Source organism: Diabrotica virgifera, chromosome 4 (genome assembly GCF_917563875.1).
Source record: "Diabrotica virgifera virgifera chromosome 4, PGI_DIABVI_V3a".
Taxonomy (NCBI): domain Eukaryota; kingdom Metazoa; phylum Arthropoda; class Insecta; order Coleoptera; family Chrysomelidae; genus Diabrotica; species Diabrotica virgifera.
The window spans coordinates 247,122,114-247,147,803 of NC_065446.1; the positions used below are offsets into that span (position 1 = coordinate 247,122,114).

A 25,690-nucleotide genomic window follows, 5' to 3' on the forward strand; every position below is an offset into this window, starting at 1 on the left:
TTCTCACATCTAGCAAATTTTGCGCGATCGCCGCCATTTCATCCTCCCATCTTTTCCGTGACCTTTCTTTTGGTCTTGGCTCTGTATTTTACTATCTAGGACTCTTTTCGGCAATATTTTGACCTCCATTCTCACTACATGACCAGTCCATCGAAGTCTCTGAAGTTTAACGAACTCTGATAGCGGTGTGTCTAGAGTTCATGGTAGTCTACCATGACATGAACTCTACCAAATGGTAGTATCTGGATCTACATTGGTAGAAGAATTATTTCGCGTAGCAACCGATAGAGAGAGGTTTCAGGAACTTGTAAACATGATGACAGCCAACGTCTGAATACGGACACGGCACCTGAAGAAGAAGAAGAAGAAGGATCTACATACTCCCTTTTCGTTAATAGGTCAAAACATCTTCCTTACGACATTTCCTTCAAAGTCTTTCAACTTTATTTTTCTTCTTCTTCTTTTTGTGTCTATCTAAGACTCTGTCTGTTTTTCAATATGCCTCCAGTAAGTTGTCATTCCATCGTTTTCGTGGTCTTCCCACTGATCGTCTTCCTATTGGGGAACCATCTCTCTCGCCATCCTTACTACTTTGTTTGTTGTCATTCAGCTTATGTGGTCTGTCCATCCTACTCTTCTGTTTTTTACCCAGTTATTAATGCTGTCCACCTTGCATCTGGTGTTGTCCACCTTGCATACCCATTTTGGTGTTACAGAAGAATCCTACGAATATCATGGATTCAAAAAATGTCAAACGTGGAAGTAACTAGAAGGATATGAAATAAATTGGAAATAATATTAACTATCAAAAGACGAAAACTTGAGTACTTGGGACATGTGATGAGAGGGCAAAAATACTCATTATTACAACTTATAATGCAAGGCAAAATCCGAGGAAAGCGAAATGTGGGAAGACGAAGAACATCCTGGCTTAAGAACTTAAGGGAATGGTTCGAATGCAGTAGTGCAGAGCTATTTAGAGCGGCAGTCAAAAGGGTCCGCATTCCTATGATGATTTCCAACCTTCGATAGAAGATGGAACATAAAAGAGAAGAACTTTGCATCTCCGTCGTATATATGCACTTCTAGCTCTATCCCATAATGTCTTACCATCGACTTTTTGAAGTGTTTTCATCTCTGCTGGTTCTAGCATTCTTTTTGTCCTTTCTGTATCAGGTCGTGTTTCTGCCGTGTATGTCATTATTGGTCTGATGACTGTTTTGTAAATTCTGCCTTTCACTTCTTTTCCGATATTTTTCTTTTTCAATTTGTTTCATTAAAGCAACCTGCAGCTCTGTTTGCTTTGTTCACTTGATCTTCCACTTCTGTTTTGAGCTTTCCTTAGCGTTATATCAGGTAGAATGACAAATGAGGTGTCGAATGACAGCTTATAACCCAAGAGAGAAAGGACCCCGCAGAAACCTTATGGGAAATTGCTCTCTGTCAAATGCTCTGAAACTTTGGGTTTTGGTAGTCCTTGATGAGTAGAACAAAAGACTCAATGGGCCCATAACTCCAAAAAATCATGGTTTTAAGATATAAGCATCTGAAGTTATATGTACAATGAGCACGTTTGAGTTGGAATAAATTCATTTTCTAGACTTTCTAGAGAATGGGCGACTCTTTAGATAAATCCTGACGTCATCCATCTAGGCGTGATGACGTAATCGATGATTTTTTTAAATGAGAATAGGGGTTGCGAAAGGTTATTCAACTCTCTATTCATTAATAAAATATAAACAATAAAAATTTTTTTGAATTAAATTAATTGAGGTGATGAACTAGTTGCTGGTATGAGCACTGAGCACATTGTGTAAATGTTAGGATATAAAGAGTCTAATGCTCATAAATGAGCATGAGACTCTTTATATCCTAACATTTAAATTAATTGAGACAAAAAGAACAATGTATATAATTTATTTAATTCGAAATACATTTTAATTTTGTCCGAAACAGGAAAATGTTTATTTGATAAATAAATATTGTTTTCGTTTAAATTCAATATTAAAGCTGCCACCCATTTACCCCTTAGCAGTTTGAACATTGAATTTAAGGGAAAAGCAATGTTTATTTTTCAATTTAACATTTTTTTCTCTTTTCTGACAGCAGTAAAATGTATTTTTCATTAAATAAATTACATACATTCTTCTTTTTGTCTCAATTAATTTAATTAAAAAAAAATCTTTTGCACCCTGTATGAATAATTGTGTTAATGTTTATATTAGTGAATAGATAATTGAATAACCTTTCGAATGAGCTATCACACGACCCCTATTCTCATTTTTAAAAAATCATCGATTGCGTCATCACGCCCAGATAGATGACGTCACTAGTATGATATACAGGGTGTCCAGAAACTCTACCGACAAATAAATACAGGAGATTCCTCAGATAATTTTAAGACAATTTAACTCAATTCATCTAGTCCAAAAATGCTTTCTAAGGGAGATAGAGCTCTTTGAAGATGGCGTCTTGTAATTAGTTTTTCTTAAATACCTCCAGAACGCTTCTAGTTAGAAAAACGAAAATTAGCAAACATATTTATCTTCCAAAGGTAAATCGACTCCATCTATTGCGAATTTATAGTCAGGCGTCAGGCATTCATAGACCCGTCATAGGCGTCCCTATTAGGTAGGGCCACGGTTATTTTATCGCATAACTTTTTTGTCTTTAACTTTAAAGCATTTTTGACTCTGGATTATTAAATTATAAGGTATTTTAGCACTAACAGGTACTCTTGCTTTAAGTCGGTAGGATACACCGTTTTCTAGAAAAATCGATTTGAAAATTTTTCGTTTTGGAAATATGAAAAAAAATTGAAAAAATTTTTCAAAAAAAAAACGGTGTATTTTACCTACTTATAGCAAGAGTAACTTTTAATACTAGAATACCTCATAATTCAATAATAAAGTGTCAAAAATGCTTAAAAATTAAGACAAATCTGTTATGCGATAAAATAACCTTTCACCTACCCAAAACGGACGCATATGACCGCTACAAGAAATTCGCAATTAATAAAATCGATTCATTTCTGGAATATAAATAAATGTGCCAGTTTTCATTTTTCTAAATAGTTTTTTTTTAATTTCTTTTTTGAAATTCAACAAACGAAGAATATTTAAATCGATTTTTCTAGAAAACGGTGTATTCTATCGACTTAAAGCAATAGTACCTTTTAGTACTAGATTACCTCAAACGTTAATGATCCATAGTCAAAAATGCTTAAAAGTTAAAGACAAAAAAAGTTATGTGACAGAATTACCGTTGCCCTACCCCAAACGGACGCCTATGACCGGCATTAGAAATTCGTAATGGATGGAATCGATTTATCTCTGGAAGATAAGTATGCGTACCAATTTTCGTTTGTCTAAATAGAAGCGTTCTGGAGGTATTTAAGAAAAACTAATTCCAAGGCGCCATCTTCAAAGTGCTCTAGCTCCTTTAGGGAGCATTTTCGGACTAAGTGAATTGGGTTAAATTGTCTTAAAATTATCTGAGGAATCTCCTGTCTTCGTTTGTCGGTAGAGTTTCTGGACACCTTGTAAATGCCAAAAAATTATAATTTAAAAATAAAAATCGACCTGATTCGGCATTTATCTCCAGAGTCGCTCATTCTCGAAAAAATGAATTAATTCCAATTCAAACGTCCTCATTGTACATATAACTTCAGAGACTTATATCTCAAAACCATGATGTTTGGAGCTAGGGGCCCATTGAGTTTTTTGTTCTACACATCATGGACTACCAGAACCCAAAGTTTCAGAGCGTTTGACAGAGAGCCATTTTCCATAAGGTTTCTGCGGGGTCCTTTGACCTAGGACTTCCGTTTTTAGAGTTGTAAGCGGAAGCATGGTTTTGAAGTCGTCGAAATCGTACAAGCGATATATTATTTGACGCGCCTTAGTAAGATGAGAATAAATACATTTTTTTTAGTTTTTATATTACTTCCGGTTAAAAAGGTATATGTAATTGGAAGCGTCACATTATAGTCGCAGAAATAGTATTATATCTATGTGATATAGAATGTACCTATTAATCAGCATGTCTTTAAAAATCTAGAACGAATATTTAGTTCCATTTTTGATGTCATTTCGGTTTTAAAAACTTATGACCGGAAGTTTTGCAAAAATGACTCAAAATTAATGAAATTGTAGGTATATCAGTCGGCGTGCAGTTACACGAAGAGTTCAAATATCGACTTCCAGTAGTTCCAGTTCTACTTCCGGTCACTTAATGTGAAAACCTAGGATCCGAATTCAGACCTACCGAAGTCTTGAGAACTTGTATCTCTCTCTATCTATCTAATCAGCCTTAAATGCCCATTCCTGGGCATAGGCCTCTTCTGTTAATCTCCATTGGTCTCTATTCTGGTAATCTACATCCAGTCCTTTCCTGCCGTACTCTTAAGGTCGTCCGTCCATCTGATCCCTAATAACACCAAACATTTCATGTATGTTCCTAGAATGTACACACAGGACATTGAAAACATTCCTGGAATGTCCTCAAAAGCCAAGAAAGTTCCCTGAATGTCCCGGGAAAGTCCTCTGTCCGCATTTTAAACATTCCCTGAAGGTATTATTGCATTCCATGAATGTCTACGAATGTTCTTTGGACATTCACAGTATATTTTTTAGACATTCCCTTCCTGTTTTCATATGATATTTTTTGACATGTTTTGTAGTAAATTCAACTATCTATTTACTACAAAACATGTCAAAATTTACATGTGAAACAGGAGATGACCCTAAAAATGGTTTTTCGTCTCCTACAAAATTCATGTAAAAGGATAGGAGGTATTGTCACATCACCGATGATAATATACCAGAACTATATGTGGCCATACCAAATAATACATCCTTGATAAATATAAACATTTTTATTGAACAAAATCTTGTCATATATTTTTTTCCATAATCATCACTACGATGATGATTCATTGTATTGAATTGTACATTACAATTACAATCTGGTCATAACTGACCAATGAGCAATTTTAATTTAACCTAAATTACTACTGTTCCTTAAAATGAAGAGCTTACCCCATAGCGTCTCTTATCTAATCTAACAAGATCGTGCACTATTCTAACATACATAGGCACACAGGCACTATGCTCTGTTTTTTCACTATCACAATGCTATCACCTATCACTCAAACTAGTTCAAAAGGCTTTGTTCTCTTCAATCATTCTAGTTTCCCAAGTAGTATCGAGGAGCTGAATTTCCTCAATATTCTCGTATTTATGAAGTTGTTGCTCGTGACTTCCTGTCATCTTCTTGATGATTATATCTAGGTTCCATTCCTCACTGTTTGTCACATACCAAGGAGAATCTACAATATTTCTCAGTATTTTGTTCTGGAATCTTTGTATAATTTTTATATTACTCGGTCTAGTACCCACACCCCCATAGTGGGCATCCATACAGGTCTTAATATTTGTTTATAAAGTAGGTAATAACTTATTATGCATCGACAATGTGGAGTTTCTTTTAACTAGCTAATACATTTTTTATATCTTTCTTTTGCCTTTCATAGCCACAAGGCTATACGTTTCCTTCCTTAATTAAAAATCAAAAGAAATAGGTACTATATAGGTAATATTATGCATAAATAATTCGTTTCATAAAGAATAAAGAAAATTAACGGATTTTATAATACATAATTGTTTAAACAAAGGAGATCCAGCCAGAGCAAAACTAACAGACAGAACAGCAAAAAAGCCACTAATTTCCATTTTCCCAATATTCTTTATCTATGCATTTTCCCATCAGAAAATTTTAGGTTATCATGACATGTGATGACCACGCGACCCTAACATATATACACGCGCGGCAAATTTGAAAATGAACGCAAATTGAATAGTAAATGGCCTCTCTTAAAATATAGGACATTGGAAATATGTTCGTAGAATGTCTTGTAGTAACATTCCACCACTAAATTAATCAGATGTTCACCGAATGTTCCTTGAATGTCCAGGACATTCAAACATTAATAGAACTTTGATAGTACATTCCTGGAATGTTTTGTGTTGTTAGGGATCTGTGGTGTTCATCTTTTTCTTTTCTGTTCCCATGGTCCCAGTATAGAATTCGCTTATTACATCTTTTATCTTTTTGTCGCAGAGTGTGGCCGGCGAAGTTTCATTTAAGCTTTGCAACCTGTCATGATACATCGTTCACCTTTGTTTTTTCTCTGATCCATGAGTTTATTTTCCTGTCTATAAGGCCGATACCCAGCATCTGTCTTTACATTGCTCTTTGTGTTTTGAATATCCTGTGGATGTTCTCCTTTGTGAAAGTTCATGTTTGTGGGCACTCACAAACATGAACTTGTATCTATAGCTATAGTACTTAAAACAGCTTCCAGAAAGAAGAAAACAAAAGAGAGAAAACTAGAATTATTTATTCGTTGTTTCATACGATTGTCTTACAATCCAATATTTCAAATAAAATGTTAGTTTACAGAAGCATATGCATAGGGAAGAAGAACTGAAAGATGACATAAAATGAACATTTTTATTAATAACTACAAATAATACAGTATCCAAAGAAATTATTCAGTCTTTTATATAAATGTGTGTATAATTAATTATACTGAGGTGTAAACTAAAATATGGTAGGTACAACTCTTGATATTTATACTAAATCTAGATTGTGTGTTTTTAAATTAATAGTATATTATTCAACGAGCATTTAATGATAGCCATTATGAAGCGAGTATGAGGGATACGAAACGTGCCGTATGCAGCGAGTTTCGTATAGAGTACGAGCTTCATCATGATAATTAAATGCAAGTTGTATACACTAGTTTTTCTATGATCATTCACAACAAAAAATATATTCAAATTTATTAATTTTGTAACGCAAACAAATTAAGTAGTTTGTCAGTTTGACAGTTTGTTTACATATTGAGAACTGTCAAAGCGTATGTATTTGACTGGCCATTGGTCACTGCGCGTGTACCACCTTTATCGCGAATGCCATATCGCGATTCTATTGGTTAAAAATCTGTATCTTTATACTCTCAATATACAAAATATTGAGAGAATTTTATTCATAATGGTAAGCAAGATCATTCCCCTCCAGTTTCTGCACAATGTGTGGCCGCTATTTAGTGAGAGATAGACATACTTAGGCTGGGATATAGTTTTTTTTTTGTTTTGTTTTCTGGCCTTGGTTTAGAACCTTTAGCCATGCACGTAATTACACAATAATATGGAATATAGTGTAAGCAGCAAATAATAGAATTAGGAAAAATAATACACCATATGTACAGACGGTTCATTCAGCTTGGGAGTATTTTGACAGCGTCATTGTCAGAAATATACGACACAAAAAAATCACATAGACTATATTATTATCAAAGACAGTGTCATTCAGAGCGAAGTGACGACACCATCTTTTTTATTTGGCTCAGTGCTGTTATACTTCTACTTCCGTGCCTATACTCACACTTAATGTCATCTTAGTTTTTCCAATTTTCCATACAATGTGCTAGAAAGAGATAGCCCAAACCAGTCCAAGAGATCTTGTCGTCAGGAAGCGGGGAGGGTAGGCTCACTCTATGTTAATATATCATCATCATCATCATCATCATTGGCTCGACAGCCCTTTCTGGGTCTTGGCCTGTTCCAGGATTCTTCTCCACTCTGATCTGTTTCGTGCTTTTTTTCTCCAGTTTTCTATTTTTAAGGTTTTTATATCATTTTCTATTTGTTCTAAATATCTCAGCTTCGGTCTTCCTCTTGTTCTTTTTCCTACTGGCATCTGTTTGAATATTTTGTTTGGTATTTCGCCTTCTTCCATTCTTTCTACATGTCCCATCCAACGCAGCCGTCCTATTTTAATGAATGTTATGATATCTGGATCCTGGTATATTTCGTATAGTTCAAAGGTGGCTAGCAATGTTTCCTCTCTTTTAGTGAGTGTCCAGGTTTCTGAGCCGTATGTGAGTACCGGTCTTATTAGGGTTTTGTATATTTGGCATTTTGTTTTCCTTGCGACGTTGTCTGATCTTAGTTGCCGAATTAAGCCATGATAACTTTTATTGGCAATAAATATTCGCCTCTTCACTTCCTCTGCTACGTTATTATCAGATGTGACTAGGGATCCCAAGTATGTAAAGTTTTTTACCCCCTCAATGTTGTATTCTCCTATTGTTATATTTTGTGGCTGCCTTATTATATGTTATATTATTATTGTTATATTATATGTTATATTATGTTAATATATACCTCTATGAAAATCCTAACATATCTTATTAATAGTTGAAGTAAGCTTACTGCTAAAGACTTCTTTTATTGAAAAAAAAAAGAAGAATAATCATGAATAAGGGGAGTGTATATTTTTTACTTTTAACTTTAACAAATTATTATTAGCTATGAACACGATTGCATGGTTGTATACAATATAAACTTCTATCCACTTTTACATAGTTGAAGTCAAAATTTGTCCAACTTAGCAAAAAAATAATGTCTAAATTTATACCTGTTTGTTTTTAAACCAGAAGAAGTGATTCAAATTTACCGCGCTGTAATGCATGTTTGTAATTGGTCCAACCGTAGGCAAGTTTACTCCAGTGTTATAAAATTTTGACACTAATGACATTTATCAAATTTAGACACTTTTGGCATTTCATAGGTTAATTAAGTTATATCGGCGATTTTTTTTGTTTTCTGCGTTATTCCTTTAATTTTTAGATTTTTAGTCTGCTTTTATATAAAAAAAAACAGTTGTTTTTAGAACTCTTTAGCGACGTATTAATATAATATAATATTTAGGGTTACCGTTGTGGGTCGACATGATCAACCAAAAAAGAAGATGTATTTGGTGACTTTTCTAGTGACTTTCTTGGGTGTGAATTTGTCTTTTTAGTTTACTCCTCTTGGTTAAACAATAAACCATAGATACTTGAGACTGGGGTGAGCAAATCCAGTATACCTTATGAAAAGGTTGATGACAAAAATAATACCAATACATATACAAAAGCAATAGTACAACCTCAATGTATATAACTAAATAAAAAATATATAAAATTTATTTCAAATGTATAAAATATCTTACTAAATTTTTTAAAAATATAATGCATAATACTTCTTGTCATTACAATAACCAAGGACATTTTACTCTTAGAAATAAGAGAAATAACCTAAATAAATTATATAAAAAAATGTTCTGCAAATTTTGCAGAGCAAGAGCAATTTGAGACTTCTTGATACATCTCACAAAAATGAGATTTAAGTCTTTTATAAACAACTATCAAGTCTAACCGTGTGTTGCACAATAACCATTTTTGTGCGTGTGGTTGGAAATAGATAATGGAACTGAATCGGTCTTGTGAGGTTCAATATGTCTGTTGCAGTTTTTGCACCTGGAAAATATGCATTATTAATAAATTAATTGAGATACTTATCAATGTGTACAAAGAAAATCAAAATTCTGGAAACGCCAAAAACCGGGATATGTCTATTCTGCATTATGGATATTTCAAATTTCTATGCTTGCAATATAGTCAGCTTCATCATTTTTCTGATATCTTAGTCACTTTGGTTTTTTAAACAGAATTCTCGGACAGCTTGTATATTAGTGCACCCTATGTAACCTATATCTGAATCTTATGTTTGTGGGTCACAGTGTTGCCATACTTTTTTGTTTATTTTTTTCATAATTTCAATCAATGTTAAATGTAGGTACCTACACGAATAATAGAATAATTTCACGTCCGTCTGTCCGTCCGTCCGTCCGTCTGTCTGTCTGTCCGTAAACACAACTCCTCCGTCATTATACCAGGTAGAATGACAAATGAGGTGTCGAATGAAAAGTTATAATCCAAGGATGGTACTAAAGGTGAGAAATTTGACCTACGCTGTCTGTCCGTCTGTCCGTCCAACCGCGAATATAACTCCTTCGTCATTATATCAGGCAGAAAGACAAATGAGGTGTCAAATGAAAGCTTATAATCCAAGGATGGTACTCAAGGTGACAAATTTGACCGTCCGTCCGTCCGACCGCGAATATAACTCCTCCATCATTATAGAGACGAGCAAACAGCCTATGTCAAATTTCTCACCTTTAGTACCATCCTTGGATTATAAGCTTCCATTTGACACCTCATTTGTCATTCTACCTGGTATAATAACGGAGGAGTTGAGTTTACAGACAGACAGTGACAGACAGACGGACTTCGATAATTCAACGTTTTCACATTTTCTCAAAATTGGTGAAAACAACAACATAAAAAACTTTACTTTTAAAAACTTTTTTACCAAGAAAATGGACCAATAAATTTTCAATTTAAAAATATTTTAGTAATGTTTTAATATTTTTAAATATTAATAATATTGCTATTAGGATTGAAAACTACTTCATCTTTTACTTAATTTGTATTTTTAAATGCAACTTTACGTAATGTGATAGTATGAAAAAATAGAGGATATGGCAAAGGTGTTACATGTCAAGCTCGGATCCAATGCCAAAATACGCAGTTAAATATTAGGGTGCACTAATATACAAGCTGTCCGAATTCTCTATAATATGGTATTGCTATCGGACTGCTTGCTTCAATACTAACACGTGGTATTTTATATAATTGCGCACGTTTTACCATAAAACTAACAATAGCTTGAAGTTTATTGAAAAGTTTTGTCAAATAAATTGTATTAATAACTAAAGCTGACAGTTGTTTTATAGGTTTTTTAAAAGATCTAAAACAAAGATGGTGTTTAATGAAAAAGAGCAAATTACCGTTTTAATGATGAGGATGCGAGTCTACTGCAATAGAAAATGATCTTATCTTATAGGGAAGGAACCAACTTGTTCAACAATATTTTCAACTGGTGTTGAAGTGGAGATTTCAATAAAGGTAGGTATAATATACAAGGTGTCTTTATAAAGGGTATTTAAATACCTAAAGTGACTAATGATATTAAAAAAATGGTAAATCTGGCAACGATAAAAACGAAACATTTTTTTTGGTAATTAATATAATTCGGACCATTGTTTTAGTAGATAATATAACCAGAATGCGTTTTCAGTCTTCTGGTCCAGTCTGTATATATAGCACATTAGTTCGAAAATATTTTAATATATACAGGGGCAGGGCTACCCTTATTGACAGGGTGCAACAAACTTATCTATTTTAATGGAACACCCTGAATATTTATACATTTTTGGAGTCTTCTCGATGTTCTCCTTTTAGAGTATAATGTTTTGCGATGTTATACGCGGTAGTTTAAAAGATAATTACGTTTCTTTACTAATTTCGTAGCAATATTAACATCCTGTAGAATTGTGGAGATTTAACATCAAAAATCTATTTATTTTTAAATGATTTTTATTATAGTCTACTGTAGTCCAGCATTATTAACACAGCGAAACATTCAATTTTGGTATCTATACAGGATTCAGGATTGGTCGAACCTTGAATGAGTATGTATTTTCTGAGTGTTCTTAAATGGAAGGTATTTTATTGTTGTAATGAAATGCTATTTTATGGTACTTTATTATTGCTTAAGCGTTTCCTATACTTAATTGCTTTAATTTGTGAGTTATTCGTGATTCTTTAAGCTAAACATTAACTGCAACCAAAATTACGTGAAATTTTATTAGTTGGCCGTGAAAATATTTAATCAAAAATAATTTTTCGAAAGAAAAATACATAATAATCTATAACGATTCTTAATTTTTTTATATTGGATGAGATATCAAAATAAGTAAGTAGTTAAGATTGTTGGTATCTAAAATAACAAAGATCTGCGAATAATTCTGAATTTTTTAGAAGTTTGAAATAGATTTAAATAATATTAAAATAACCGTAATGATATTTAAGCTGAGTTAGGAGAGGAATATAAAGCAAAAGAACACCTAAATGAAAGAAGGAAAGGGGCAAGAAGAAGAAATTATCTAGAAAGACTAATAGAATGCTAAGCAGAAGAGTGAGGAACTAGATCAAATAAAATAATTATTATTTTATGAAATTTATTACATTCTACATTCTTCTGAGACATACTGTATTATCTAATACATTCGCTGAATGGAATAGGTACTGCTCTAGCTTTTCATGCGACTACTTACCTTGACACTAGCTTCAGAAAATCTTGTCTGTATTGGGCAGTCATTACAGCATATAAATAAGGGTTAGCACAGGCATTTAACGGATAAAAGAACACCAACAATATCTTCGATTTCGTGACACCGATCAAAGGATATCCAGCTAAAGCAGTCAATCCAAAAAATGCCACTGGAGCTACTGTCGCAAAATCCACAAGAACAAGTAAAGACATTTTCTTCGCGATCGTCATCTCGCCTTTAGTGCTGGCTCTTCTGGTCTCGTAACCAAGGCTGAGGTATATTTGAACGTAGCAGAAAACAATGAGAGCAAAGGCTGCTCCGTTGATAAATATTACAGTGTATAAATAAATTTTGTCGACTACTTCTTTACTTTCCATCGGTAGGCAAATGCTAAAATAATTATAATAACGCATTAACATGGTATCTATCTGTTTATAAAGAAAATATTATGAAGAAAAAATGACGTTAAAATGGATACTAATGACAAGAACCAAATTGGATACTATAGGCTGGTAGGTATCAAAAACTTTTGTGTTTTCTTCCAATTTGGCGCAATATCCTATAAAACTTTCAATTGATAATTATTTTCAGATTGTGGCCTAAGAAGGGCATGCTGAAAGTTTAGAGATGATTCAAGTTAAATTCAACTTTACATGCATTCGATTTGAATTTAGTTAAATGTCAAAACGTGATATGACGAAAATAATTGATAAACACAAGAATATAAATGTTATAAATGTAGCATTTTTTGTTCCGTTTTGCATAAAGATTTAATTCACGTATTTCATTTCAAAGTGCTAGAGCTCAGGGGCGTAACAAAGGCCCCCGCAGTATGAAGCTTGCGGGGGGGCCCAATATGTCAGGGGCCCCATCTTGTCGTCTAATATACGTATAAATGTGTTATTATTATATTATTTTACGCATAGATGAAAAATAAGTAAGTTGCCATAAACAGTGCATGAATACACTAGTGGCAGTAGTAGTTCAGTAAATGACCGTTTTGGAGTGTAATTATCAGCGCCACGACGAATTTGCTTAACAATTTGGATTTAGGTTCTACTTAAACTTCAACTTCAACTTCAAAGTTGGACTTGTGTCGTTGGTTGCTTTTACTGGGGAGGGCGAAAGGGATGACTCTCGGGGGTGAAAAACATACGTTTTGACTAATTCTAATAAATTATTGTTCTATAGAGTTTAAATAAGTCAATACTTTTCAAGTTATTTGATTGAGAGTGAAAATTTTTATTTTTCAACAAATAAAACACGTTTTCAAGCGGTTTTTAGCAAAAATGTTGCTTATAAAAAAACAAAAAAAAATGGTGTATTCATAAAGTATATCGACACAGTAAAAGCGCAAAGTTGTAGCTCATAAATAATTATTTATCTTATTCGTATATAAAAATGTAAGAAAAAATATAACGTATAAAGTATTAGTGATACGAAAAAACTCAAACAGTAAAGAAATGTAGGTTTTGCTTTTGTAAATATTTTGTGTTTTTATTTTGTTTTTCTGTAAGACAAAAATTGGTTACGATGTGGCTGTTCAAAATTTGCATACAATAATGATTACTGACTCGTTCAAGCCCTTTGAAAAATAGCACTTTGAACCGGTGAAACTTACTAGTCATACCTATAAAAAAAAGTTAAGTAATTTGTAAAGCGGTAATCATTAGTTTCATTTGGGGTGCTAAATAGAGAGAGATTTTCACAATTTTTTTCAACCAAAAAAGGTTTTAACTGTATTTTAAGCACAGTTCGCTTAGTTTTGATGCTAGAAACTTTAATAAAAAATAAAGTTTTTTTAAACACTTTAAAAAAGTTTTAATGAGCTTTTTCCGAAAAATGCTTAATTTTTTGGTTATTTTATGTTAAATATTCGATTTGGAATTTGACGAATATGAAACATTTTTCATGAGCTACAACTTTGCTTTTACTGGGTCGATAGACTTTATTTTTTATTTTTTTATAAGCTACACTTTTGCTGAGAATATTTTTTTCGATCAAATACATAGGCACTTACTTTTTGAGTTATTTACTAAAACCGCCTGAAAACGTGTTTTTTTTAAATAAACATTTTCACTCCTAAATAACTTGAAAAGTATTGACTTGGCCACTTCAACGGTGACACTGAAAATTACACGGTATCGCCGTATTTCACGTACATTTTCTGGCCTATATAAGTTTTTGTTACACTAGTCGCATTTAGTAATTGTTCGGGAATCCTTATTTCTTTATTTTATATCGCTATGATTCTAATATTTATTTATTTTCGGGTAATAAGTTTTAGTTAATAACTATATTTAGTTACTTTGGTCTGCCCCCTGTAAAATGATGCAGAATAATCTTCTCAAAGTCAATTTTAATTATCCACAAGCGAAAAGCTTATCGCTTTAGGTACGCATGTCTCAAACTAGACATGCTCAGTTCAGTACCATTAAGACGGAAGGTACTACTTTGACTCCGTTCCAAGCCTTCAACGAAAGAACCTCCGAATTCAAAAGTTTATCGCTTCTCATGCAAATGACGGCGCCGTCAGCGAGTGATAGAATTTCATGGAAGCAGTGATGAATTGAGTCACCCATTGGATCTACAAGTTTACCATATCCTAAACTACACCGATTTCAAGGTAAGCGATATTGTGCAGAGCTTGTGGAAACATAATTTTAAATTCAATTTTTTACAACTCAGTTTTCATATTTCCTGCAGTTTTTCATAACATTTTGAAACAGTAATTTTTTGAAGGGGGCCCCATTTCCAATTCTGCGAGAGGGCCCCGACGGAGTTTGTTACGCCACTCTAGCTATATACAAAAATTCAAGTGTGTATATATCTGGCAAATAGCCGAATAGCGTACTATGGATTAAAGAAACTTTTAACATCAAAAATAGTCACAAAAAGAACAAAAATATTGATATACAGAACTTTAATCAAGCCCGTCCTCACTTACGCTTACGCGTCAGAAACGTGGACGGTAACAAAAAGTGATGAAGAACGGTTAGGCCGTTTTGAATGAAAAATTCTTAGATATATCTATAAAGGCATGCAGGAAAACGGATTATGCTAATTTTGAGCTTTACCACCTTTTTAATGAGCCTAGTATTGGTAGATCTATCAGAATAATCAGGCTGCAGTGGCCATTTAGAAGGAAATGAATGAGAAAATATATTATGTGGATTGGTAAGGATAAACTTTATTTTGAGAGGAATATATTGTTTGGTCCCTGTTTAGGATTGTGGTCCTCTTCAGGGTATGCGTTGAATATTGGTGTAGGCAGCAAAAGCAAACATCCCTAAAAAGCGCTGGGGCAAAGTGTCTGGGTAGCTTGCAGGATGCTAGACGGTGTTTTCCAGCTGGCTGTTAGAAACCAGAAAAGAGAGAGAGAGCGATTTCGAATATGGTGTTCTTTCCAGAGATGACATATGTGTGTACTGTCCATGCTTTGCCCTCAGCCACCGTCCCTAGAAACCATTGTACGCTGTACAGGCAAGCCTGCAGTCTTCGTCGGCTGTGGTTTTGGACACTGTATGTTCAGTGAGCGTTCAAGTGTGAGAAAATAGTTGCTGCTATTTCTCGGGGCTAACAGGTATAATTGAGCAATGAAGTTCGGAAACCGCAAAACACCAACTTCTCCCTGTTCGGGGAAAGGATAAGGATCAGATGAGGAGGGTGCGGTAGGCTAATGGTGTAGCCTCAAGGATTTCTTCGTACTCTGCCGAGAGTTCGTCGATGCATGTTTGCATTAGAGCAGACGGTGGGTGAAGTTTTTTCCGTAATGAGATGGAGCCGTGGAAACACAATTATAGCAAGAGATCGGATGGAGTGAGAAGAGGCAGTCCTAGAGCACGATTTAAGGACCAGGTGGAAGATGACTTCCCAGTGTTAGGAGAGCGAAATTGGAAAACCAAGGCGAAGGATAGGAAGGAATGGAAGCTGATTCTGGAACAGGTCAAGGTCCACCATGGGTTGTAGAATCAATGATGATGATGATTTCAAAGTCCATTTACCTTGTGCTACTGTAGTTGCTTATTCCAACGACCGGGAGGATGGCTATAATAAATGAGTAAACCCATCCTCCAAGCAAAATATACATTGCACATTTGATAGTAATCCTTTTTGTTAGATGAATAGCGTACGTGATTGCGAACCACCTCTCCAGTGTTATTATGGTTAATGTATATATAGATAAGTGGCTCGAGAAAACGGTTAAGAATCCTGCTATTTGACATCCGATACCTAAAACAAAATATAATTAGTCTCCTATAGCTTGTGTGACGAGAATATACAATAGGCACTGTCGCATCTCTATCCACTCTAATAATTTTGTTTTCATTTTTCATCATTCCATTCAGAAGATACAGTTGAAACAAATAGACGACATCGAAGATATAAACGCGAGCTGGGAGAAAATTAAAAACAACATTGGAGAGGCAACAACAGAAGCTCTAGGAAACCGCAAAGTCATACTGCAGAAAAGAAACAACAACAATACACCATGGTTCAGAAAAGAAATAAAAGATAAATATAAAGAGAAGCGAGAGGCTTACATGAAGTATAAAACATCAAATACTCCAGAATCCAGAGACACCTATAGAAGAATACGTAATGAAAGAAAGCAATTGGTAAGAAGAACAAAAATTAAACACTGGGAACAGTTTACAAAAAGGATGGAAAGCGACTTCTACGGAACACAAAAACAAATATGGAGATTCATAAGAAACCAACGGAAATAAATGGCAGAATTAAAGGAATACATTAACATACCAGCAAACGAATGGGAAAGATACTTGACAGAACTGTTTAAAGGAAAGGAAAATAATAATTAAAACAATAACTTACCTGAATTAAGACACGAAATAGAAATCAGTGTTCGGGAAGTAGAGATAGCGAGCTTCTAAAATGCGGAGGAGAAAGTGTAACCCTAGAGATGACAAAGCTTATACAAAAACTAATATTGCACTGCAAGATACCAGACGCATGGAGAAACAGCATAAGGATACCAATCTTCAAGAAAGGAGACAAAGAAGACCCCAACAATTATATAGGTATAAATCTACTGAACACCGCACTTAAGCTAACCACAAAAGTCCTAACCAACAAAATCAATAAACTAACAACTTTATCAGATGAACAACAAGGATTCAGTTCCGGAAGATCCTGCGTAGACGCCGTATTTGTACTGAGACAAATCACAGAAAAGGCCATTGAGTACAATAAACCAGCATATCTATGTTTTATAGACCTGACAAAGGCTTTCGATCGCATCCAAGTCGAAGACGTCTTACATTTATTGTATAGAAGAAACATACCAATCAATATTATACAATCCATCGAAAACATCTACTTTCATAATCGAATACAGGCAAACATAAATGGAAAACTAACGCAGTTTATACCAGTACAAAGCGGAGTCAGACAAGGTAACTCGCTAAGCCCACTGCTCTTTAATATAATAATGGACGAAATAATAGAAGCAGTACGCAAAGGTCATGGTTATAGAATGGGGAACAAAGAAATCCAAATATTATGTTATGCAGACGACGCCGCATTAATCGCCGAGACAGAAGACAACAGCCAAGAAATACAATATGATAATATCAGCAGAAAAAAACCAAATCTATGACAACATCTAAATACCCACTACGATGTAAAATCGAAATTGATAGAAAATAATAAAGCAGGAAGCAAGGTTTAGATATCTTGGAATTAGCCCAGTCGGGATACCATTTGACCTTGCATTAGGAGCTGCCCCAAATTTTATTTTTCTAATCTTTAGGGGGATCAATAGTAGTATAAATTTAAAATCTCGACTGAATTTGACTGTTGCGTTAGCGTCCATCTTGATTTTAAACGAGAACCGTTTTTGCTCAATATCTCCGCCATTTTCAACTTTCGACAAAAATATACAAACTGAAATTGTTGAAAATGCGATTTTCTATAATTTCATTTATTATAATTTTTTTCGTGCGGTGCATATTTTCCGAGTTATGGGGAAAAAACAGTGACAGTTAAAGCATAATTATTGATTTATTGAATTATCTCGTTTATTATTACTTTGACAACAAATTTTAGCCTATACAAAAATGAAGAGAATTAAATTTTGTACAATTTTGATCTCCTTCACTTTTTTGATAAAATCAATATTTAAGGTAGAACGTATGCGGTAAAGGCGCGAGCGTAAGACCCGATTGATTTTAAAGCAATTGTTTTTGTTCAACATCTTCCCCATTTTCAACTTTTCGACAAAAAGTGTAAGGACTGAAATTGTTGCAATTACGATTTACTACAATTTTTTGAGAGAACCAGTGGCTGGTCTAAGAGGGGGGATGGGAAAATTCCCCCAACGGGGTCCAAAAGTAAAAAAAATTGTTGAAATATTAAAATATGTTAACTGATATGAAACTTAATTATCGACAGAAAAATTCAACCAATAAAACCCGCTAGTTAATAAAATTAAGTGAACTTAATGCATATAAGTTATTATTTATGTCTTTTATGTACTTAGTTTGGTTGGTGTTTCATTAGAAGTTTCAAAAATTGTATAAAATATAATTCTCTTTATTTTTGTTTATGTACAATTATGTCGTAAAGTTAATAATAAATGAGATAATTCAATAATTATGCTTCCGCTCCGCTTCCACTATTTTCCTTCTTAACTCGGAAAATATTGATCGCATAAAAAAATTGTGGAAAATAAATTGTAGGAAATTGCGTTTCCAACAATTTTAGTTCCTACCGTTTTTGTCGAAAAGTTGAAAATGGCGGAGATATTAAGCAACAACGGTGCTCCTTTAAAATCAATATGGCGGCTAATGCAACCGCGGAATTCAGTCGAGATTTTAAATTTTCACTACTATTGATCTCCTCTAAAGGATAGAATGATAAAATTTGGGGCAGATCAGAAAAAAGATTCAATTCAGTAATTATGCTCCCCCACGACTTTTTACTATTTTCCCACTTAACTCGGAAAATATCAACCGCATGAAAAAAATTGTTAAAAAGTAATTGTAGGAAATCATATTTGGAATAATTTAAGCTGAAAATGGCGTATATATTGAACAAAAACAATTGCTACAAAATCAATCAGGTCTTACGCTCGCGTCAATATCGCATACATACTACCTTAAATATTAACTTTAGCAAAAAAAATGAATAAAACTAAAATAGGAACATTTTTGTCGTAAAACTAACAATAAACGAGATAATTCAATAATTATGCTCTATTTATATATAACTGTCACTATTTTCCGCTATAACTCGGAAAATATCGATGGCATGAAAAAATTGTAATAATATAAATGATAAAAAATTACATTTTCAACAATTTCGGTTGTTATATTTTTGTCGAAAAGTTGAAAATGGCGGAGATATTGAGCAAAATCGGTTGTCTTTTAAAATCAAGATGGCGGCTAACGCAATGGCGGAATTCAGTCGGGATTTTAAATTTACACTCCTATTGAGCCCCCCTAAAGATTAAAAAAATAAAATTTGGGGCAGCTCCTAAAGCAAGGTTAGGACTGTTATTCGTCTAACCCGACTGGACTAAATATATATAACCAGTTACGGAGATGTTGAAGAGGAAGTACGACAACGAAGCTTAAAAGCAAGTAAAGTGGCGGGATCTCTTAATGACACAATCTGGAAGAACAAAAACCTAAAACAAGACACAAAAGCAAGAATCTATAAAGCAGCAATTAGACCTATATTGACATACACGGCGAAGACAAGACATGACACATCTAAAACGAGACGACTACTAGAAACAACAGAGATGAAAATACTTTGACGAATATCAGGGAAAAGTCTGTTCGATAGGGAGAGAAGCGAAAACATAAGAGGAGCATGCAATGTAGAAGATATAAATGGATGGGTGACAAAACGGAACCAGGAGTGAAACGAACACATTAGTAGAATGACAGAGGATAGGATAGCACGAATAGCACGAGATATGTCACCAAATGGACGAAGAAGTATTGGTAGATCAAGAAAAAGATGATGCGATAACTTAAACAATTTAGGAGGCTAATATTGAAGAAGAAACAGGCTTTAAAGCCTACATACAAGAAGGAAGAAGAAGAAGATTCATTTCATTCTCTAAGACAGCGGTTCTTTGGTGACGGAACAGACTCTTTTGGTGACGGAACCCTTTTCAAATACTTAATGATTCCTTTAAGGGAACCCTAAACACAGCAAGGAGACTATGGACAAATATAACATCATGTTTTATATAGAAAATCAGGTAAAGCAGAAGTGTTATGGCGCCTAATCGGTAGATAAAAGGTCTTAGATAACCAAGCTTGTTGGAACATTGTAGTAGATTATCTCATCATACTCACAGAACGAAATAGTTGGCAGGACATTGTTGCATTAAATTTTGATTATTGCTTACCAAAATAGTATAATTACAAAATTATAGAATTATACACGTAAAATTATAGTATAATTTTATACGCCACTGAAACTACTCCTATTTCTCCTAAAATTCCGTAATGATCTACGAATTTCGAAATGAATCACTGGCAACTATTTCGTTCTCGACTTTAGACAAATTGGAGCTTCTGGACTGACAAGTCTGATTATCATCCATAATCTCCCCTATTTACAGAAGTTACTTACCGTATTGCCAATTGTATGCAAAGTTAAAATACTCTCCAACGGAATGGAAATCCATCGAAGCTATCAGCAGTAGATATAAACCCATACAAAAGTCTGCAAATGCCAGATTACAGATCAGGAATCGGGCCACGTTAATTTCAGTTGGACCGAATAGAAACACGATCATGACTGCCAGATTTCCAAGCAATGCCAATACGACCACGCACCATACTGATATTCGTAGCCATGACATTCCCATTATATCTTCGCATGGATTTAAAGCGTCTGGATCTGGTAAACATTCCACTTCAGGTATCCTTAACACAAACCAAATCTTAATTAAATATCAATAAAACATACAATATTGGTAAAAAAATTATTAACAATTTTAATCTCAAAGTGAAACCCATTGGCGTATTGAGCATGGTTCCGCGGACCCAGGGCCCGGACCCCGCAGGAGCCCGCTTTAATGGGCTTTTTGCTTCTTTTGTTTCTAATTTGATGGGGACATTTTGAACTACACAAGTACACGCATAGGAAATTCAACTGCTTAATAAATTTTAATTTTTGTGTAGGTACTTTTAAATAAAAACGAAGAATACCTATTCCTCAAAAATTTGAAAACAAAATTTATTGAAATACCGTTAAACCCTGTTGTAAGGTTCCTTACACGTTTTACCTGCTTTCCAAAGCCCATGTTTCAACATTTGTAAAGACTAACCGACAGGGCCTGCCTACACGTGATAACGCAAACACTTGTATATTGTCCTTTTCATGATCATTTTTCAGTGCGTAACAAATGATAGGAAAAAGGGTAAGTCCGTGATAATACACATTTATGACATTTATTTTAACATGACATTTTAGTTAAATCTGACAGTTGTCACATTTTATTTTTAATTTGGAATAAAAACAAATCAAATGTGTTTCTTGCATTTATAAAATGGTATTTTCTTTGATTTGTATAGTCTTATAAATTATACAGATTATATTTTTAATATTATTATCTAATTAAAAAAAATATCTTTTAATAATGGCGCCATCTATCGACAACTAGAATAACTAGAATAAATGTTATAAAAATGTCACCGACGAAATATAATCACCGACGTGCCTTTTTTCTGTCACATACAATTTAATGCGTTAGAAAGAAATCGAGAAACTGTGACGCACTGAAAGATGATCATGAGAAAAAGAATATAAGCAAAATTCATGAATAAGATGTAGGTAAACTACAAAGTTGTAAATATGCATTGCAAGTTTTATACGGCCAAAAAATAATCCCAATACAATAGGCTCGATACGCCTGGTTATTGAACCGTCATCATTCAGCCTGTACTTTTACAGAGGTAGGTAATTCTTAAAAATTGAAATTAAATTCTAAATATAGACAATATTGGTAAGGATAACAAGACACTATATACAGGGTGATTGATTAGTAGGGTAAAGCTCAATAGCTCCGGTATAGTAATAGATAGCAATAAAAGTTAATAACAAAAATTTTAGCCACCCTATATTTTATTTTAAATTCGAAATCCTTTTAACTTCTCCATCACAAAAATATAAAGGAATGTTATGTTATACAGGGCATTTACAAAGTTATAACCAATTTTAAATGAAAATCGTAACAAGTTCAACTCCCTGTATAAATAAAAATAAGCAAAACAACAATGGTTTATTAAGGCCATATTTTTTAACGTATTGTCAAAATTTTCAAGAATGGTCGGTATTGCTAATTTTCTTTATATCAAATACAGGGTGAGTCAAAACGCAAGTACATTATTTTCTCAGTAATTTTAAATGGAACACCCTGTATTTTATATCACTATTGAAAAGTACCGTTACCGTACTTTAATTTTTAGATAACATTCCCTATGTCTAAATTTATTAGTTTTCGAGATATTTTCATTTTTTAATGGACCAGTAGCGTGGCCACCAAAATAATCATAAAACATTGATCAAACTTAGAAAGATTATAAAGATGTGATGCCTTTTTAATAGTTTGTCGACAAAATATAAATTTTTAATTTTTTGCATAATCTTTAAATGTTTAAAAAATAATAGTTATAAACAAATTAACATTTCTCAGAAATTGTTTATTATATTATAATTTTAAAAAACAGAAAAGTAAACATACGATTATTCCGTTGTTTATAATTTGTTTTAATTGTTTCAAAGCTTAAAAGTGAGTTTATGGTACAAACTAATTCCTCTCAAAAAATATCAAACATTAGTTCAATGGTTATATTTTAATCAAAGATTAAAAATGTTTTTTTTTTGTAATTTTTAGCGCGAAAGTAGGCTTGGTACAGAGCCGGACATGTTCACTCGAAGCAACTGACACGCTTTAAACTCGCGCGAGTTGTGTATGTGGACGGGTATAATACATAATACATAGCTACGGTACTGTATTAGTCTACTTTCGCGCGTGTAAATTACAAAAAAAATATTTATAATCTTTAATTAAAATATAACCATTAAACTAATAATCGATATTTTTTGTAAGTAATTAGCTTGTACTTTAAACTCACTTTTACGCTTTGAAAGAATTTAAAAAATTATAAACAACGTAGTAATCGTATGTTTACTTTGCTATTTCATCACTTTTTTGCAAATGGTTGGAAAAAAGTTTTAAAGCATTCATTTTCAAGATCTCTGAAATACGCATTTTACCTATTTTTTAAAATTACAATATAATAAAAACTTCCTGAGAAACGTTAATTTGTTTATAACTATTTTTTTAACATTTAAAGATTATTCAAAAAATTAAAAATTTATATTTTGTCGACAAAATATTAAATAGGCATCTCATGTTTATAAGATTTCAAAGTTTGATCAGTGTATCGTAATTATTTTGGTTATTATTGCGACCGTAAATTATTAATTAACAATTGAATTGTTGCTAAAATATTCGTTTAATTTTCACCGGCTTCTGGAACTATAATCTAAACCAAGAAAGCTTTTATGTCACCGAGTTATTTAATTATTGGTAGATAATTACTTATCTAAAACTTTATTTGAAATTTAAAGATTTTGTTGGGAAAACCCGCATTTTCCGAGGAAAATTTTCATCGGAGCAGATCAGGAAAAACATGTCTTTATGTAGAATTTAATTTCGGTGAATTTTTATAAGGGGTGTTTTTGGCGTAAAGTTAAAATGTTCGGAATTATGTAGCAAAAATTGAAAAAAACACGATTTCGGGGCGCCATTTTGTTAATAAAAAAGTAGCACACTATCTGCGGACTTTGCATACCTATATTATTAATATATATAATCATAAGTTTCGATTCCAGCAATAAAATTGCTGGTAAATAACTTTTCCCAAAAATGGCCTATTCTCCGATAATCAGCCCAGACTATTTAAAGACTTCGTATATACACCATATTTTTCACTTTTTTTTATAAGCTATATTTTTACTAAGAATATTTTTTTCGATAGCAGAGGGTATCTTACTTTTGAGGGTATTTGCGAAAAACCGTCTCAAAACGTGTTTTTTTTTTGAAAAATGAAAATATTCACTCACAAATAATTCGAAAAGTATTGACTTAGTGAAAGAACTCTGTAGAACTTAAAGATTGCGTAGAATTAATCCGTTAATTCAATTCCGGACTTATCTTGAACGTATGTTTTTCACCCGAGAAGGGGTAATACATACCTAGGGCAGAAGCGCACATCGGCACAATAGGTATCACTTTTTTTTGTTTGACATATTAGATTGACATGCAAATTTCATCTCAATCCGAGCAGTTCTTTAAAATGTACAGCAAAAACCGTGAGTAAATGGACTATAAATTAGCTCGAGTTTTTATGATATAGTTTATGATATAATATGATGATTTATATTTAATGTTTTGGGCGTGGGCCCGCATCTCAACTGGAACCAGGGTCCGCTGATCTATCAGTACGCTACTGGTAAAACCACAAATTGTAAAAACCAAACTTATGTTTCGGAATTCTCTTGGCACAAGAGCAGCACTTTTGAGTCTACTGGTACTCATATAACGCTGCAGGGATATGAACAAAGACGTGTACATATGTTTTATGTATATACTAAGCAAAAGCATTCAATAATGTAAAGCACAAAAAAATAATTGAAGAACTCCATAAGATCGGAATCATTTAACATTTCGCAGGGACTGAAACAGGGAGATGGGCTGGCCCCAACATTGTTTAACCTGGCACTGGAGTATGCGGTTAGGCAAATGCAAACTGGACGAGGAAATCTACTGACCAACCGAACGGTTCAACTGGCCGCTTATGCTGATGATATTAATATTATGAGTACAACATCAACAGGAGCACAGGAAACATATGCAGAGTTAAAAACACAAACAAAAATGCTAGGTCTGGAAATTAACACAGAAAACACAAAAATAATGACTCAGACGAGAAGAAATATAGTCCCAGAAAACATTATACATGAAGATGACATTGAAACGGTTGAAAAGTTTACATACCTGGGAGTAGAAATATATGCCGACGGATCAGAAGATGGAGAAATAAGGAAGAGAATAACGCAGGCAAACAGAGCTTATTTTGCCCTCTCCCATATATTTCGGTCAAAAAGTGTCCACCGAAATACAAAGATCTATAAAACCTTAATTCGACCAATAACATGCTATGGCAGTGAAGTCTGGGTGCTGAAAGAAACATCCAAAAACAAACTCGACACATTCGAAAGGAAAGTACTTAGGAGAATACTAGGACCTGTGAAGGAAAACGGAATCTTCAGAAGTCGATACAACAACGAGCTTTATCAACTTTATAAGGAAACGCCCCTGTCAGACTTCATTAGATTACAAAGATTGCAATGGGCCGGACATGTGATAAGAATGGGAGAGAATAGGCTACCAAAACGAGCATTGAATGCTAGAATGCAAGGAAAGAGACCGGTTGGGAAGCCACGAAAACGCTGGGAAGACACAGTAAACAGCGACGCACAAGCCCTTTTAGGAGTCCGTGTATGGAGAAGAGCAGCCACAGACAGGCAAGGGTGGAGGCAAAAAATAAAGGAGGCCAAGGCTCAATTT

The 25,690-nt window shown here is 33.6% G+C and overlaps 1 protein-coding gene across 5 annotated transcripts in view; it reads right to left on the minus strand.

Annotated features, from left to right (window-relative positions):
- Positions 1–6,499: 6,499 nt before the first annotated feature.
- The window catches only part of LOC114334058 (lutropin-choriogonadotropic hormone receptor-like), a 223,094-nt gene continuing 203,903 nt past the window's right edge, over positions 6,500–25,690 (minus strand). For all 5 annotated transcript variants that reach the window (XM_050649945.1, XM_050649948.1, XM_050649947.1 and 2 more), the window contains 4 exons: positions 20,680–20,975; positions 16,071–16,299; positions 12,070–12,456; positions 6,500–9,367 (listed from right to left, as the gene is read on the minus strand). In XM_050649945.1, coding sequence (XP_050505902.1) covers positions 9,262–9,367; positions 12,070–12,456; positions 16,071–16,299; positions 20,680–20,975 — 1,018 coding nt within the window. In that variant the 3' untranslated portion in view covers positions 6,500–9,261. The remainder of the gene's footprint in view (positions 9,368–12,069; positions 12,457–16,070; positions 16,300–20,679; positions 20,976–25,690) is intronic.